The sequence below is a fragment of the Ochotona curzoniae genome, unplaced genomic scaffold (genome assembly GCF_017591425.1).
Source record: "Ochotona curzoniae isolate NIBS_2020 unplaced genomic scaffold, NIBS_Ocur_1.0 contig_1071, whole genome shotgun sequence".
Classification (NCBI taxonomy): domain Eukaryota; kingdom Metazoa; phylum Chordata; class Mammalia; order Lagomorpha; family Ochotonidae; genus Ochotona; species Ochotona curzoniae.
Window position 1 is genome coordinate 27,233,906 of NW_024464939.1, and position 19,731 is coordinate 27,253,636.

The 19,731-nt window shown below is 41.5% G+C and overlaps 1 protein-coding gene across 3 annotated transcripts in view; it reads right to left on the reverse strand.

Annotated features, from left to right (window-relative positions):
• The window catches only part of CHD7 (chromodomain helicase DNA binding protein 7), a 193,145-nt gene that overhangs the window by 67,233 nt on the left and 106,181 nt on the right, over nucleotides 1-19,731 (reverse strand). For all 3 annotated transcript variants that reach the window (XM_040995066.1, XM_040995072.1, XM_040995056.1), the window contains exon 3: nucleotides 10,744-11,171. In XM_040995066.1, coding sequence (XP_040851000.1) covers nucleotides 10,744-11,171 — 428 coding nt within the window. The remainder of the gene's footprint in view (nucleotides 1-10,743; nucleotides 11,172-19,731) is intronic.

A 19,731-nucleotide genomic window follows, 5' to 3' on the forward strand; every position in this document is an offset into this window, starting at 1 on the left:
AAATCTGACTGGGTCATTCTTGGCATAAAATCCAAGTTTCTCAATATTTAGGACAACACCTTCATAACTGTTCAACCAGCAACTCTAGTTTCATCTTTCTATTTCTCACACTCCTAGCAGAACAGCCATCTATGTCTCCCATTCCTATGCTTCTGTCCCAACCTACTCACTCATCTGCAAGACTTAGCTTAGATACCAATAACCATTCATTTTAAGAAGTATTTTCTGACCATCATAATCCTGTTCCACCCATATTCTTCACAATGAACCCCATAAAGGGGATATTTAAAATACATACTTCAGTAATAACATTACTGCAATGTATCAAAAATACAATCAAAGTGGTGTGGAGTCTTTCTTCAGCTATTATTTACTTAATAAGCTTAAGAAGGAGAGGAACTAGGTCACATGCATCTCTGTTCCTAGTGGCTACTCAGGCAGCCTACTTATGGCCAGGATATTACAAAAAAAAAAAAAAAAAACCTGCAACGCAGAAATCAAAAGGTAAGTTTACACTGGAGCAAAATTTTTGAAATCTATGCAGTATTTCAAAATATAAAATCTTAGTGAACTCTGAAGATCCTCCTACCATGCTAGTTTAACAGTGCAAGTACCAAGAAGTAAATTTACTATGTAGTTCCTATTTAAGAAAACCCAGTGTCCTTTTTTATGAAACTACCCACAAACCTAGGTAAAAATGGCACTAAAAAAAGTATTACTAAAATAGAGAAGACCACACAATTTTTTTAAGAGCAACAGAAAAATGTCATCAATATATAAAAGCCCTTCAAAAACGTTCATGAAAAAGCAACTATTTTTCATGCCCTGATGGTCATCTCCCACCATCACTGATGTAGCCAAAAACAGAGACTTAGACACAGCTATCTGCCCATGAAGACAGAGCCTGAGACCCAGAATCACACTCACAAGAATGGAGACCGAGACCCAGAATCACCTACTACTCCAGCTGCACAAGGGCTTGCGACTTCAGAAGGAGGACATCTTTGGACAATGCTACTGGAGTTGCGAATTACTTGTGTTCCTCTATCAGCGTTACATTTATGATTCATTGAGAATGAGGTTACACTGTTGGGCCCCTGGATGTGTTCAGAGTGCACAGCTAACTGATTAAGCTCTGAAGTCCTGCCTTTATTCTAGATCTCATCAAAGAACACACCATCTTGCTGAGAACTCTTAGAACACACTCTGTATTTAGATAGTAGTATTTCTGCGTTTCTCACATGGAGGAACATTCACTGTCTGCTTATGAATGTGAGAGACCAAGAAAAAAAGCCGAGTGTTATTACTATTCAAAGGACTGGCTGGAAGTCTCCAATGATTGCTTTTGTTGAGAAGGAGAACTGGCTTTTTTTTTTTTTTTAAGGTTTATTTTTATAGTAAAGGCAGATCCAGAGAGAGGAGATACAGAAAGATCTTCCTTCCATTGGTTTAATCCCCCAATGGCTACAACGGCCGGAACTCAGCTGATCTGAAATCAGGAGTCAGGAGTTTCTTCAAGCTTCTTGTGTGGGTGCACAGTGCCATGGCTTTGGGTCATCTTTTACTGCCACAAACAAGAGGCTGGAATAGGAAGTGGAGCAGTTGGGACATGAACGCATATAGGACATGTGCTCCTATGGGATCTCAGCACATGCAAAATGAGGGTTTTAGCCACTGAGCCATCATGCAAGGTCTCTGGCTTTATGCAAAGGTTCCAAACTTACTGGAAAATCAAGTATCTGTCCCAACATATCATAAAATAGAAAGCAAACACAGATTGGTATCAATCTAAAGGCAACAGGCTCAGTATTGTGACACAGTGTTTCAACAGTCACTTTCACCGCTGGCATCCCCTATGAGCGCCAACTCACATCCCAGCTGCTCCACTTTTAAACCAGCTGCCTATTAATGTACCTGGGAAAGCAGTGAAAGACAGTTCAGGTGATTGGGCTGCTGCCATCCAATGTGGGAAGAGCCAGATGGAGTTCTAGGCTCTGGACTTCAGCCTGGTTGAATCCTGGCTGCTGAGTACAAGATTGTGTCTTTCCCTGTAACTCTGCCTTTTAAGATATATAAATAAATCTTTAAAAGCAATTTAAAAGGAAAAGTTCTCAACAGAAAGAAAATTTGTCAAGGAATCATATTGTGGCACCAAAGGTAATGAAAGGAATACAGTCAGTTAATGAGCACAGCTGGATAACAGATCCTTCAGCTAAGTTAGTGAAATCCTCATCTGTTACAGAAAAACTACGTTTGAGGTTTATGTTACGAAGATTATTAGTTTTAATTTCAAGGAGTCAAGTTCCCCCAAAATGTTACACTGGAGAAAGGAAGGTATTTAAGATATTTTTATAATTTATACACTAAGTCTTCTTTTTTTAAAGTGAATCTTTTAAAAGTTCGATGCTTGTGGCACAGAAGGCCAAATAGGATGTGCCTATAACATAATGCAACCTTACTGGCTAAGACACTAGCCAAAGCACCCATATCCCATATCAGAATTTGGGTTCAAATTCAAACTTCAGTTCCTGGTTCCAGCTTCCCTACAATGCAGACTCTGGTGGGCAGCTGTAATGGCTCAAGTAGTTGGGACCAAGCTACCCATATGGGAGGCCAATCATTGTGGTATTTGCGAACCAGGAGATGGAGAATCTTGTTGCTCTCTTTCCTTCTCTCTCTTCCTCCCTGTCCCCATCCTTCTCGCAAATAAATAAAAAAAAAATCGAAACATAAAATAAGCCATTGGGTCAGTGCTATGGTACAGCGAGTAAAGCTGCTGCCTACAACACCAGCACCCCCCAAGGTTATTGATCCAGCTGTTCCATTTCCCATCCAGCTCCCTGCTCATGTGCCAGTAAGCAGCAGAAGAGGATACAAGTGCTTTGGTTCCTACCCATGTGAGAGACGGAAGAAACTCCTGATTCTTGGCTTCAGACTGGCCCAAACTACAGTGGTTACAACTATCTGAGGAGTGAGCCAGCAGAAGGAGGATCTTTCGCATTCTGTCTCTATTCTCTCTTTAATCCTGCCATTCAAATAAATCAGTATTTTTGTACGTGTGTGTATATACATATATATGTGTGTATGTGTATATATAATAAGAAAAGAGGTAAAATAAATTCTGAAAGACAAGTAACAAAGTAAAACCTTCAGGACAAGACATTCAGCACCTCCAAGGCCAAGGCCCTCAGTACTCTGTACACCTACTCCCATGCACCTTCAGCACTCTGAATCTCGGGTCTGACACGCAGGCTTTACTCCAAGCAGGTGCCTACCACCTCCATCTCTTAAACTGTACCCACACACTCTGCATCCAGCAGAATCTGTACCCACACTCTCTGCATCCAGCTGAGAAAGAGGAAGAGCTATGAAGGAAAGGAGGAATTAATTCTGTTTTGCTTATGGACAAACATGATTCCAATGACAATTAAGTTCCTTGAAAATCAATGAATAAGATACCTGTAAGGCAGCAAATGTAACATAAACTGCTGTCATAAGTACCTATATTACAGAATTAAGTACTCCTAACTACATTAACTATCCTCGGTTTTAGCAAAGAAAATTAGAGAAGACCCAGAAGTCTAATTCACCTTCAGGTCTATTTCAAGTTTAACATGCCTGCCTTTGTACTTTATGACTAAATATATGACGGACGTAGGATGGAGAAGCCAACGCACTGGCCACCAAATGTGGCAGTCCTAGGTCCTGAGCCAGTAACCCCTGGTGGGGGATCCCACAACTGAACCCTGAGTCGGGCACTAAGGCAACTTAGTTTTCTCTTGCAGAGTTCATCACTATATCAAGAATATCTTTAGTATTCTTTAGGACTCTGAAAACTTTCTAGGTGAACTTTTCTGTTACATGGGATTATCACAAGGTAAATTTAATTCTCTTGTTACAATCAGAACTCTGTCCTTAAGATGACTATAATCACTTTTTAAATTACTTTTAAAATGTTTTTTACAAAGGACAACGCTACAGATAAAAAAAAATAATAAGATCACAGTAGAGAGCTTTCCTGGAAAAAAAATGAATACATTTTTAATACAGAAAATATTCTAGAGGAAAAAACAGCTTTCACTATGCAGTCAAGTATTATCACAGAAATTCTTCAAGTTACAGTCCTACAGACTGTAAATCTCTATCAGAAATAACCGAGAAATCTGTCAGTTGATATGTTTTCTCACTGTAGCAGCACAACAGACACTAGCTACTCTGGTTATGTGAGCCTGCCTCATACTGCAATACAATATAAAAATTAAACGATTCAAAGCTAATGCAAAACAAGCATGACTTACTCCTGCATTTCTACCATAGTAAATCCTTCTAAGTGCCAAGCTGCAAGGCACATATTCATGTTTGGCTATTCTTATCACATTTTTAGACAGCACTTCTGTTCATGTACAGCATTCTCCATGATTCAGATTGGAGAGAAAAGTAGGTATGTATTTGGGAGTCAGAGCTCCACTCACTAAATTCCTAATGCCTTCTCTGATCTGTCTGGGAGGCTGATAAAGCACATGAGCTGTATTCTCCATCCCACACTTCAGTCAGGCACTGGAAGTAAGATGAGAACTGGATAGACTGAGTGATAAGTCAACAACGGACAAAATACTTTCCAACTTCCAAGAAATTATATTGTTCCTACAGAATTCAGGGCTATACACAGAATTAGGTCTTTACAGATCTTCCATCCACTGATTAACTCCCCAAGTAGCCGCAGTGGCTGGAGCTGAGCCAATCTGAAGACAGGACCCCGGAGCTTCTTCCAGGTCTCCCATGTGGGTGCAGGGTCCCAAGGCTTTGGAGCTATCCTCAACTGCTTTCCCAGGCCCCAAGCAGGGAGCTAGAAGGGAAATGGAGTAGCTACGACAGGAACTGGCACCCATCTGAGATCCTGGCACATGCAAGGTGAGGACTTTAATCACTGGCCTAGGGACCAAGAATTAAAACTCTAATGCAAATTAAGGGTATTGTCTTTCTAATCATTATTTTAAAAAGAAAGAATGGTATCTTTCTTTTTTAATATTTTAAAGTTTTAAATTTAATATATTAAACTTAGACAACACAGACTTCTATTAAAAAGTGGTTGAGGTGACAGCTGGCATTTCAGACTACTTATGTCTGGTTATGGCTTTGCCAGAGAACTTGGTGACCCCAGAGGCTTTGTATAGGCAGAAGACAACCAGCAACAAGGTCTCTACCTATCAGGTGACAAATGTCACATTTGCAAGAAATTTCCCACATTCAGAAGGATTTTTACATGTGCCCTTTAGTTAAAAAAAAAAACAAAAAACCCAGCCTAGGATTCCTTCTACCTCCCAACACTAATACCAGCACATCTACTACAGCCACATGCACATCACCTAAAAGTCCACTCCAGACAGACTTCAAAGGTGTGAGTCTCCAGAACAATGTCCCCTTTAACATCCCACTGCTACCGGTGGCCTCCTCACCTCTCAACTTTGATTTGATGGGTGTGGTCAGAGTTAAAAGTGGGATACACATCACCCTCTCCCACACAAACCAAGGTGGCAGCATGCCTTACTTTGAAGTTCACTGCAGCTCACTGAGTGAGCTGAAATCAATTTGTTGCAGGTCCAGTGTGGTCCATGCCTGCATCCAAAATAGAGCACAAGCCAGCAAAATTTGTTTTCAAGGGTCAACAATGTTAAGCATTCTCTTCTTCCAATGGAAATAAACTAAACCACATGTTACAAAAGATCTCAGGATTTGTACTAACAACTCCCCTCCCCTGCTAACTCAGCTGATTTAAGATGAACAAGCAGACAGAGGGCACAGTGGGCCCCTTACTGGTAATGGAAAGGCCCTGAAATAGCTATTAAATCCCATGTTCCCTTTATGAGGGGAAAAGAAGCTGGGCACCTGGTCCTATTCCTACTCACAAAGGCTGGCAGGACAGATTGGTAGGTAAAGTTACAGGAAATTCATAGATACTTTTTCTTCAATCAAAGCCAAAGAAAGGGCTCACAGTCCATTTCATAATCACACACCTAAGAAATCCACACACCATTCCTCTGGCCTAGCATCCCAAACACTTGCCTTTCCACTTGTCCTACATTTTGCATTAAAGAAAAATCACCATGTGAGTAAAAGAAGAAAAGCAGTTGGCTTGTTTTATTATCTATATATCTGATGAGAAGACAGAAGACATCTTTTTATCTGGGAATTTGCACTTATTAGTAAAGCTGGATTAATGGTTTGCTCTTGTGTGAGCTCTACTGAGAAATTTTGCACACAAAGAATACATAATAAAATACATATTAGTTTACCAAAATATATGACCACTGGATTTGTTGATTGTAAGTGAAAAAAATAAATTTATCTCAAAAGGTAAGCTCCTTCTAACAGAGCTGCTACACAAATATTAACTATCGTTTAACTGTTAATGATAACAGAGCTTGCAAAAAGCACACCGTACATGTTTTTGGTACTTGTATTTTTTAAAAATGAGATGGGTATATTTGTTTTCCAATTTAAATAAAACTATATCTTCTCTTAATTGAAAAATAATATTTTAGTTTTGTACTAAATTTAACAATAGGGGTGGAAAATAGAGCAAGGAACAAATGTGTTCCTAAGCTGTTTTAGCAGGAAGCCTACACTGATTGCTTCATTTAACTTAAGCTTCAGCAATGAAGTCACAATCTTTGACCAAGTTCCTTTATTTCTGTACATTTAAGATCGTTATATATCTAAATGGACCACTAAATCCTGTACAAGTCATTCAGAGGAAGCACTTCTTCCAAATTCTCCCTTGCTTCATAAGACCAATGAATGCCCAACAGAAAATGCACTGAGAAGAATGCAAATTCTCATATTTAAGTTTCACGAATCCCTACAAATGCAAAATGGCATCTTGGTCAGCCCTCAAAGGCCTCAGCTTTTATTTTCAGCATTAGCAGCCAATACTTCAAGGCTGTAAGGACACCTGGAGAACAGCACAAGAAAAAATGGGTAGGAAAAAAAAATATGGCTGAAGTCAAGAAAAGGGAGGAAAGGTACACCTCTACACGGCCCGACTCTTTCAGGCTTCTTCACACATAGAAGACACATGCCACTTTATCTTGACCATTTGGAAGGTCCAGTTTTCTAGGAAATGTCCACAAATTTAGTTTCTGCCACTTTTACAAATCAAGGTGGGAAACGGGGCAGTGAGGAGACTGCCACGGAGGCACCCAAGGCAAGTCAGCCTCAGCAGCAGCCACCCTTCCTTAGGTCCTTTATCTTTTCAAAGTGCATGAGTAACACAGACCATACTTGATGCCTTCCAGTGACACAACACAGAAGGAGCCAGAGCATCAGCAGGTCACTTCCCACCGTCCTTCAGGGACAATGCATCTGCATGTAGAATTGCATCAATGATATGGTATAGGGCTGCACAGCAAAGTTGTGTGAATAGTTCTATGCTAAATTTTTCATTTCACTTCTGTTTATTCCATGTTTTAGCCCTCTGTAGGGAAATTATTTTCTGTATAAACAGATTCATCAAGTTAACTTATTCAAGGATGGAAATAACTGGTATCGCATAACATTTTGCAAAACAAAATTGCCACTGTTGTATTTCAGTACTTAAAAGCAAACTGCTATGGCAATTCAACCCCAGCACTAACATAATCCAAACCCCCTATTACCTTCATCACTGCATATTCAATTTACATAATTATTCTGCTATGCTACTCAGAATTTACATGTAGTTGTATGCATTCTAGCTATCCTTGTTTCAGGGCGCTGTTTCCTTTCTAGACTTAACAGTGCATGGAGACTGCAACTCAACATACTCAATTCATCTGACCAGTGGAAACAAACGTGGTTCAACAAAATAATGGCTGCTTGTTAATTTATTAAAAATTCCAGTTCAATGGGTCCAGCATGATAGTGTAGCCATTAAGGTCCTCATCTTGAACACCGGGATCCCATATGGATGCCAGTTCTAATCCTGGCGGCTCTACTTCCCATTCAGCTCCCTGCCTGTGGCCTGGTAATGCAATGCAGGGCGGCCCAAAGCTTTGGGACCCTGCACCCATGTGGGAGACCCGGAAGAACTCCTGGCTTCAGATTGGCTCAGCTCCAACCGTTGTGGCCGCTTGGGGAGTCAACCATAGGACAGAAGATCTTCCTCTCTGTCTCTCCTCTCTGTATATCTGCCTTTCTAATAAAAATAAATAAATCTTTAAAAATAATTCTAGTTCAAATACCATATGCATGTACAGCCATCCCTATCTGACCACAAGGAATGTCACTAAAACACTCAGCAAGTGTTCTGCCAGCCCACCATGTAAGTTGGTCAAGTTACAGAGGCAGCACAAGTGCTGCCAAAACTCCAGGTGCCCTCCAGTGTGACCTCCTGAAGTACAGGGCCATATTATATCCTATTCCCTTTTCTTTTGTTCATCTCCAGTCATCAAAAATTACCATTCAATTATTTTCAACACAACTGCACAGCTACTGCCCATAGCAGGCACTCTATCAATCAAAAGCAACCTAGGACATGGGTGAGGGTGATAATTAAACATTTTTCATGGGAGAAAACACCTCCTTTTTTTCCTACCAAAGGCAAAGATTTCAGTGTGAAGTCATTACTCAGGCTCAGCAGTGCCAAAACATTGACTTTGCACAGACACGGCTCCCATCTGAGGATGAATAGCAGATGGTGTCCATGGATGGCACTGGATGTTGCCCTGGTGGATAAATGGACGGTCCATATATGTCTACCAATAAAACATTATGGGCCTAGGACTGACCACGTATCTCACTCCAAGTTACAAACATTTGATTATGGTTATTAGGGAAATGTTTCACAAGCTTCACTGTTAAAAATAGTATCTTAATATCTAACTCCCAAAATTCTTTCTGGGAGGTCAGGTTATGCTGAAGTAGGTTTTCAAGACAGAGCCAGTCTGATGCAGACTCACAGCGCCAAAGAATACATTTTGTAAGTTTATGATAAAACTCAAAGAGGTGGTATTGTTTCTTTTTTTAAATCAACTTTTACTATTAGATGACAAATTTAAAAATTCAGGTTGAAAACTGAAGCCAAATATGACATTAAACCTATGGTGATATGTTTTTTTGAGCTCCAGAATACTTCTTGAAAACATAGGTTCCAATGTTTTAAGAAAAACAATACATTCTTTTTAAGATTTTTCTTTGATTTCCTTCTCCTTCAGAGAGATAAATATATGCTTATTCCTACCAACAGCACAATAGTCAGATTTACAAAATTTTATATTGTAAAAGCCACCTCATGAAGTCTGATTGAAATTCTAACCACATCTACCTTGCTCAACATCACATTCCTTACACATTGCATCTCCATAAGTAATAAGCATGTAATAAAATATTCTCCTAAAATAAATGAAAACAGATTTCATGATTGGCAATGGGTTTAGAATAACTGTCAAAGTAGAAAAAAAACTAAAGGTTTTCAAACAAGAGACCATACAGTGGGGCATCAAAAAAACCTCCTCAACAAATGCAAACAATAATTACCTTTATGAATGACTATGGAATATAATTCAAATATTTGAACAATAAAATCTATTGGCAGGAAAAAATTTTAGATGACTATGATTCAAACTATGATTTAAAACATCACAGAATGACATTTTTGTGACTTGTTTGGATGGAGGTTGAAAACTGAAGTTTGTTCTTTTCACTTAGTGGGGAAAATTCCCAAACCACAGGTCTGAGTTCCTTTACTGTGTCTGTGGACCTAAACAAAGACAGAGCAGGTTCCACGTGAGAGGTCTGTAGCCAGCAATCTCCACGATCTCAGCAAACCGCAGGGCTCAGTGTGTGCGAGCACGTGTGTTTACATGCACACGTGGATAGGAGGCAGAGCATGTTTTCTAATGGAGTTTGCAAACAGGTTCATATTAACCAATTCTGACCATACTTCCATCTGGAAACTATATTTTCTAACATGAGCCATATTCTGAAAAACAGATTCAGATGTTTGGAACTGGTTCAGAACAGTTGTTAGAAATGTTCAGTACAAATGAAAAAAATTAGTCTTCAATGTCTTCTCCTCTCAGCTTTTCTTACTGAATAAATAGACCTTCTGGGTTAGAGTTAGTGGTGGAAGTATGGAGTAAAGGAAGTCTTTTCTTAGAACCTCTAAAATCCATGCTATTATCCAATGCATATCTAATGGGTAAGTGCTGTTCGATTTCTCCCATGTTATCCACTAGGATTTCATTCAACCCTGCCCCTGAAAGGCTCAATCTGCCAAGAGGAAAGAATTAATTCTCCATGTTAAAATTTCTGAAAGCCTAGGGAAAAAGGTGACTTTTCTTTCTTCCGTAATCCTTCCTGTGCAGTTTTGCAGGATCACTGAACAGGAGGCTGCTAGTCTATTCTCACTACTCTGCTGTCAATCTGGTTCTATTTACTAAACAACATTTTTTCACAAAATATAAAATAAAATTTCATAATAATAAAGTTTAAAATAATTTTATAAATATAAATTTTATATTATGAATTTTTATAAATATAAATTTTAAAATAATTTTTTACCCATTGAGGTTCTAAGTCAATAGAATATAATAATAGAGTCCACATTTCAGAAGGCATTGGCATTTTCAGTTGGCTGTTAGAAAATGAAGTTCACAGTCATGATGACAACCGAAGGCCTGTCACCTCCAGCTTACCCCTGCTAACCCACCAAGCCATTTCTGTACTATCCTTGTTTCCCAGAGGCCATCTCTGCCCACTGCCTACCTTGACTTCTTGCTGGATTTGGGTTTTGGCGTGGCAGTTTTTGTTTTCTTTTCCTTTGGCTCTTTGGGAATCTTAGGGGCTTTTGGGGTCTTGGGTTCCTTAGGCTCTTTTTTCTCCTTAGGTTCTTTCGGTTCCTTCGGGTCTTTTTTCACCTTCGGCCTTTTCTTTTTCTTTTTTTCTTCTTGGGACCCATCAAGTGAGTTCCTAGTTAGTTCTTGGTTAACCCCACCAGGGAAGTCCTCTTTATTAAAACTTTTACTGGGATCCTCTGCAATGATGTGGTTGTTTTTCTTCTTCTTCTTCTTCTGCTGTGGCTGTTGCTCTATCGACGGCAGGTAATCATCGCTCTTCGCGAGCTGCGCATTCGGTCCACTAACCTGAGTCATATCCGGCACGGGCTTCTCTAGAAAGGGCTCCGATGGAGAATGCTGAGAAACACAAATAGGAATTGAAATTAGTTTATCATTCGTTGGAGTGAAGAAAGGAAGTGAAAGTCAGCAGCTGAAGGTTTCTCAAATGTATTCTATTCTCAAGGAGGCAAATAATTTACTTACTATAAAGTTGCAGAACGTATTTTTTTATTCATACCTGAAGAATATAATCTTGAAGAGGAAAGCTTTTAAATAAGAGAATGAAAACAGCAACTTAAAAATACAACTTTTTAAAATTTAGTTCTGCAAGGAAAAACTCTCATTCACTTGAATGTAACATCCCTTTTTCAAAAAGTGTGTTTGAGAAAGAGTAAAGACACAAAAGAAGCGAAAACTAAATTACAGAAGATATAGCTAATGGAGTTTTTCTCCGTAGGTGGCAACGGAAAGTCAAAAGTATACAATTAGGGCATTCTTATAAAGAACACAAATATTGTATGCTAGAAGATTCTAGTAACAAGGAAGTCCAAAACTAAAGTGTAAGCATAAAACATAAATCTCACAGGTCATTTCTGATTTACAAGCCATTTTGTAGATTAAAAACATATATCCAGGGGTACAATGGCATAGCAAGGTGTTCCTCTGTCTGCTGGTGTCAGCATCCCATATAGGTACCAGTTCATGTCTCAGCTGCTCCACTTTCAATTCAGGTCCCTGTTTATGACCTGGGAAAGCAAGGAGAATTGCTCAAGACCCTGGGCTCCAGAGACCCAGAAGAGGCCCCGGACTCCCAGCTTCCAAATAGCTCAGCTCTGGCCACTACAGCCATTAGGGAAATGAATCAACGAATGGCTGAAGACCTCTGTCTCTGTTTACACTTCTCTCAATGCAAAACATTTCAAATAAAAATAAGGAAATCTCTAAAAACTCACATATCCAATTTAATGATTTTGGATATAAATTTCTCATGCTGAATCTGAGAATCGTGTTTTCCTTAAGCTCTTAAAGCTCTGCATTTTGACATCTCACCAGGGGAAAAAGGCCCTTAAACAGTTATTATGACATGGCTCATGAGGGAGACTTCGACATTGACTAGAATATTCTCAGAGACTGTCTCCAACACTACAGACAAAAACAGCGACTGGGATAGGAGAGTGGGTGGTCAGCCTGCATCAGAGGAAGGGACTCCTTAGATGCTGGTCTCACCACTCACACTCTCAGCCAGGGCATGAACTAGCTCATCAAGCACACCTTCAATTACAGACAATAAAAACTGTGTACTGCAACAAAACACCCGAAAACATAAAACCTATGAATGTCACCATTTTCTGTCCCTTTGACGAGTTTTTCCTGGCATATAGTAACTGTGATATGCATAAACAATGCCAATGCGTACCAGGAGAGGTTTTTTTGTTTTTAAGATTTATTTTAATTTGTTTCTCACAAAATCAGATATACAGAGAGGAAGAGAGACAGAGAAGAAAATCTTCCATCCAATGATTCACTCCCCAAGTAACTGCAATGGCTGCAGCTGAGCCAATCCGAAGCCAGGAGCCAGGAACTTCCTCCAGGTCTCCCACATGGGTGCAGGGTCCAAGGCTTTGGGCCGTCCTCGACTGCTTTCCCAGGCCACAAGCAGGGAGCTGGATAGGGAAGCAGGGCTGCCAGGACACGAACCAGTGCCCATATGAGATTCCGGCGTGTTCAAGGTGAAGACTTTAGATACTAGGCCACTGCGCTGGGCCCCAAGAACATTCTTCATACTCAAGATATCATTTATCCCCCCCTACAGCCTTAAGAGCTGCATATGGTTATTTTTCTACATTTACAGTTTAGGACACTGACACTGTAAGATGTAGTTATTTGCCCAAGAAGGTACAGATGGTAAGTGACAACAAATTCTGGAACCTGCCAACTTTGTCCATTTCTTTACAGATTCTTACAGATGGGCATCCTACTGACAAAGGTGGTACAGGCCTCACTGAATTTCCAATGTGTCCAGTCAACCAAAAATAATTTGTTTCTTTTCTTGCTTGTTCATATATACAGTAAATCTTCTGAAAAGAAGACAGTTATCCTCAGTAGAACCTGCTGTGATTACCAAAGAAACTTACTTTGATTTGCCAGCTTTACTAGTATAATGGTGCTTCAAAAAGTTAATGAAAAGTTAGTATCGGGCCTGGCATAGTAGCCTAGTAGCTAAAGTACTTGCCTTGCACAAGCCAGGATTCCATATGGGCACCAGTTCTAATCCTGGCAGCTCTGCTTCCCATCCAGCTCCCTGCTTGTGGCCCAGGAAAGCAGTCGAGGATGGCACAAAGTCTTGGACCCTGCACCCATGTGGGAAACCTAGAAGAGGCTCCCGGCTCCAGACTGGCTCAGCTCCGGCCATTGTGGCTACTTGCGGAGTGAAGCATCATACCGAATATCTTCCTCTCTGACTCTCCTCCTCTTTGTATATCTGATTTTCCAATAAAAAAAATTAAATAAATCTTTTTTAAGAAAATTAGTATTAATCCTAGCTGTAGGCAACTGCCTAGGTAGTACTATAATTAGGCAACTGTTACACTGCTATGAGAAAAGTAGCCAATAGCTGGCAGGCATTCTAGGCCCAGTTAATGCCAAATTTATGTTAACTATACCAGTATGCCAGCATACAAATATATATTTTTTAAGTGGCCAATTGGGTCTGGTGTGATGGCGCAGTAGCTAAGAAGTGGCTGATCTGGACACTGTACTTGCAGGTCAACGAGACAGCTGAGACTGGGTGGTTTGGAGCAGGGGAACCAAAGCACCTTTCTGGATCAAACCAATGCACCTGCCCACATGAGAGACCTGAACTGGGCTAGTTAGCATCAACCACTGTCGATAACCACACACGAAAGCTAGGGCTGGGGGACCTGCTTGAGAGGGTGGTTCACAGCACCTGCCAGTGGATATTGGGGGAGGGGTAGGAGGAGTGTGTAGACCATGTTAGGCTTGGCTGGGACACTAACTGGCATGTGAGAGAATCAGGTCTGGGTCAGATCCGGTGGACCATTTTTGGGCTCACCCTGTGGGTTTGCTCTAGAGCTAGGGGTGGTGATGGGCTAAGCTTGGCATGATCATGAAACTCACCAATATTCATGGGAAATGGGGTTGGGAAAAGGCTGGGCTGGTCCAGGCTGCATCACCTACAGACCCACCCAAGTACTGCACTGGGATACTGATCCACATGAGAGTTGGGCTGCAACATTCACCAACATACACATACACACACAAGTCAAGACTGGGAGGCAGACTATGTCAGGTAGGGACCTAGAACTCATTAGCATATGAGAAATTTTGGTCTGAAAATGGGTCTGGTAGGTGAATTTGGGGAAATTCCCTAGTGGGCTGTAACTCTTACTGGTGAGCAAGTGAGTCAAGGATGGATGTGGGCCAGGCTGGTCAAGGCTGTTCCATTTGTCAGCAGGTGTGTGGGTTGGCTTACGAGGGTAGACTGGGACAGACCAGGCCAAACTGTAGCACACTGGGATGCACAGGAGCCAGGTTGGGGTGCGAGCCATGCTGACTTAGGCTACCACACCTACTGGTTTACATGAAAGTTAAGGAAGGGGGCAGGCTGGGCAGGGCCATCTGGAGTTGGGACTAGGAACAGGGCAGTCCAGGCCAATCTACAGCATCTGATGGCAAGGGCTGAGGGGTAGGCCATTCCAAGCTTGATCAGAGCAACCATTGGCACAAGTGCAACATCCATGGCTAGGAATAGGCCTGGTATGGGAACTAAGGTGACCCCTCTCTATGCTGGACTGTGGTTTTTCACTGGTGAGCCTGAGGGCTGAGAATGCAGCAGTGCCAGGCTCAACACTGCTGAGACATTCCTCGGCATCCGTGTGAGCTGTGTCTGGGGTTTGCCAGACTAAGCTAGACTCCAGCACCTGCTGGAGCTCACAAGAGCCAGAATGGATGTGGGATGGGCTGGGTTACATCATGACACCCTCTGATACAATGAAAGCCTGGTCTGGGTGTGGGTCAGGTAGGGCTCGGATGTAGCATCCAGTAGAGAGAACTGAAACAGGTATGGGCTGGTGTGGCAAGGCTGTAGTACCTGTCACTGAATATCAGGACTAGAGGTGGACCAAGCAAGGCTGAACCAAACACCCACCAGTGTATGCAAGATCTGTGACTAGGAGCTGGTCTGATTGTGGAGCTTATGGAACTCCCCTGTTAAGATGCAGCTCCAGTTGGCGAGTATGAGAACTAAGGCTTTGGGCAATCCAGGCCAGCTAGGCTACAGTACCTATTGGCATACATGCTGCTGGATACTGTGGGGTGAGCTGGGCTGGGTCAGTTGGCAATATCCACTGGCAGGTACCAAGAAAGTACGGTGTGCAGGCCACACCAGTTTAGGGTACAATACCCACCAGTTCTCCTTAGGGGAGGGACTGGTGGCTGAACTGGGCTAAGCTGCAGCACCCCCACAGCTGAGCTGAGACTGGGGGCAGGCCAGACTGAGAGGCTGCAGCACTCTCTGACAAATGCCAAGGCAAGAATGGGCCATGCTTAACTGAGCCACAGCATCCACCGGTACACACAAGACCCCAGGCCAGGAGCAAACCTGGCTGGTGGGGAGGGATGCAGGGGACTCCCCTACTGGGCCACCGCTCCCACTGGTGAGCATTAGAGCTGGGACTGGGGGTAGCCAGGGCTGCATGGGAGCTGGGTTTTGGGGGAGGGTCAGGCTAGGTCAAGCCACTGCATCCACTGACACATGTAAGAGCCAAAATAAGTGCTGACTGGCTAGGCTTGGCAGCAGCATCCACTGGCAAGTGCCAGGACAGAAAGAAAATCATGTCAGACTGGACCACAGGAGCCCCTGGAAAGAGTAATACCCAGGACTGAACTGGGGCTAGCAGGGAAACTGAGCACCAGCTCCTGCTCATGAATATAAGAGCATAAGAGCAAGGGCTGGGGGCAGACCAGGCTGGACAAGGTGGTAGCGCCCAATGGCATACAATGGAATTGGGCTGTATAGTAGGGTAGGCCGGGCTAAACTGCAACACCTACGGATGCATATTAGAGCCTGATTGAAATGCAGCATAGACTGGACTAGTCTGTTGTACATACTGGCAAGTGAAGGAACCGAGGCTGGGGTCGGCCTGGTGGGGCCTACTGGAGGTTGCCCCAACTACTTCCTGCTGTGTGTGTGCCTAAGGGCCTGGAGTGTGGCATGCTGGGTTGGGCTAGGCTGCAGCACCAGTAAGTTTGCAAAGGACTGGGTTACACTGGGCTTTCTTGATGACTGATGCCTCTGCAGTGGACAGCATGCCCAGGTGCATATGGGTGATGAGATGGCCACCTCACTTGTGCTGCGGAGGATGGTGCATGCCATGCCAGAAGCCGAACAGAATAGGTTGGACAAACCTCCCAGCTGAGCTTTGGCAGCAAGTGTCTGAGGAGGGAATGTACTGGGGAGGAATCTGTCAGCCTTGGGACCTTGAAAGGATTTCTCAACCTTGAAGCAAAGAAACCAACAGTTTTAGCCTCAGCATTATCTAACTACTCAAGCAATACCCTCAGAATATTCTTCTCAACATCAAGGCTTCTAACATGACATCAAACAGACATCCTCCATCCCCATGTACTGATGTAGTTTGGCAGTCCCCTCGCCCACCCCTCCTTCACAAACCCAATACCCAAATACAGGATCAAAAGGAAGGAAAAAAAATTTGAAGCATTTATCCCACCCACCTTCCCCTATGCCCGGATCCTCCCCATCCTAATCAGAGGTCCTCATGGGCATCCATGCGTGTCAACCGCGTAAACATATAAAATAAATGTAAAAAATAGGATTAAAAATAAGACCATTTTGGTGCAAATATTTTGTTTTAATTCATATATCTTTTTTTTATAAAACAGATTTTCATTACATTTGTGTAGACTCCCTCATATAAAGAGCCTAAAATTCTGAGTTAAGAGATTAAAATTGTAATATAGACCCTATCATAAGCTATATTTGGGGAAATCACTTCACCAATCTGGTGTCTAACTTCACCTGCAAAATGAAGAGTTTGACTCAGCTGACTTATAAAGTCTTCTTTAAGATTCTGCAGTACTGAAACACTTCAAATGTACCTACTTCTCTGCCCAGCACAATGGCTCAGTGGCTAAATCCTCATCCTGCACACCCGGGATCCCATATGCGCGCCGGTTTGTGTCCTAGCTGCTCCACTTCCCACCCAGCTCCCTGCTTGTAGCCAGGGAAAGCAGTCGAGGACGGCCCAAAGCCTTGGGACCCTGCAACCACATGGGAGACCCGGAAGAAGCTCCTGGCTCCTGGCTTCGGATTGGTTCAGCTTCACATGTGGAGAGTGAACCAGTGGATGAAAGATCTTTCTCCTTTTCTTTGTAAATCTGATCTGTCTTTCCAATGAAAACAAATCTTTTTTTTTTTTTAAGCATCTAATTCTCTTTCTTGGTCACAAAGAGTATGACCAAGAAAAATGAATGCAAAAAAAGAGTTAAGAACCCAGATTAGAGACAAGAGAGGCAACTTTGGGAAACAGTGCACAGATACAAATTCTCTCAGGCAGATTTCTGCACAGGCAGGACACAGCCAACCATACCCTGATAAAGCTGCTCCCTGCGCTTATATTTCCCTCACAAATACTCATAAATATCAACTAATGTGTTGTTCAAATTATCATTACTGAAATATTAGCAGGTTTTGATTGCTTTACTATCTTTAAATTGCTCAAATCTGATCGTTACATATTACTTCCTAATGTGATTTAAAAGGAAAAAAATATTTTTTGCAAGGGACACAGATGTAAAAATTATTTGGGAGAAGATATCTTTCAAGAAATGGAAGAAAAAGATATTCTTGGAAAAAGCAGAAAAAAGGGAAGCCTGAACAATGATTAAAATTTAAAATGGTCAATCAACAGCAGGTACAGACCTTCCTTAATCCGCAGGACACTAACTCCAGCAAAGGAACACCAGTTTCCAACAAGACAGCTACGGTACACATTTATGAATGATAAAAAACATAAAAATGCATAACGCAAAAAGACTAAAAATTTATCTGCAACAGTTCATCACACAAACCATTTTAGATGCTTCTTTTAGTATTAAACTAAGTCATCAATTAGTAACTGAGGAAAAAATGTAATCTCCTATAAGGAGAGAAAAAATTAAACATTAAATACAAAAAAAAAGTATTATTTGTGTTTGCTCTGCAATAGAATTGTGTTTCAGCACTATCTGAAGCAGGGCGAAAAAGGTGCTCAGAAATCTTACTGTTTACCAGACCTACATCTCCTTAAATCTTCTAGAGAAAAGCTGTTTTTGTAAACATTTAACAAAGAACAGATGGTATGCCTTAATCATGTGGGGAAAAAAACCCAGAGCTCCCAGTAACACCCTGACAAAGTGCCCCATCCCAGCCACCTGTGCTTTCCCCAGCCCAGACGCGCAGCACAGCCTTCTCAATGCTATTTAATTTTACAGTGGACATTTCCCATCAATTCCCACTGCCTGACAGGTAATCAATGCCATTAACATCTGATATTACCATACAGGATATTCCTGAAACCTCTCATGTACTACAGCAAACATGGAAAAATGTATCACAGCAAAGGTATTTTTTAACGCAACTTACAAGACATTTTGCTTGATATATTTTTTAATCATAATTATACAGGCCCTTTGGAGGAAAACACAATATATAAAAGGATAGTACTACAAAATTCTGTAACTTAAGAAGTATGAGTGATACTGAAAGAATAAATAAAGGTGACAGAAGATGTACATTTAGGAAAAAGACAGACAAATTTAAAACAGCAAAATCGAGAGGATGAATATTAATCAAAGAGCTAGGGTGGGAAGGGTAGGACAACAGCCCCTCTGGTGCTCTTAAACAAGCCTGGTCACAAACGCTGAGGAGCACCAGTAGAAGAAAAAGAAAACAGAACAAAGTTAAACATTTATTTCAGGCGTCTTTTACTACCAAAATTCATCAACATTTTCTGACTTAAAAGAGCTATCTTATTGCACCATGTTTTGCCTTAATTCTAGTCTTGAAACCTCAACTAATTAGCAGTGTCAAACAGAATAAGAAAGCCATGAAATGTTAACAGTGAGCAATGCTTTCAACATATCCACTGATTTTTCAAAATTCCATGAAAAGTGGAAGTAAAGTTAAGTTTACACGGTACAAAATGTTTTCAAATCTATGAATATTTTACATTAAAATGCATTTTTCTATAAAATTTCTGAAGACCCTTCCTCATTTGCATGCATTTCCAAAAACACTTACACCCAAATAAACTTCTTTAACCCCATTTTCCAGGAACTTTTCCATGAACCCATACCATGAGCCAAGCAGTCACATACAATTTGATGGTAAATGGTTTCATAAAGATTTAGAACAGTAAGCATCTTCTACATATTTAGGAGTTATACCACAGAAACTAAAACTAAAACAAACAGCATTTTTAGTGCAAAAATATTAACATTGTGCTATTTTGCAGCCAGGTTGACTGGAGTCACACAGCAGTGAAATTCCACCAATGCTTTGCTATGTGCCTGAGAAACTAACCAGAGCAGCTCCCTCCTGTGCGGGAGGACAGGGTGT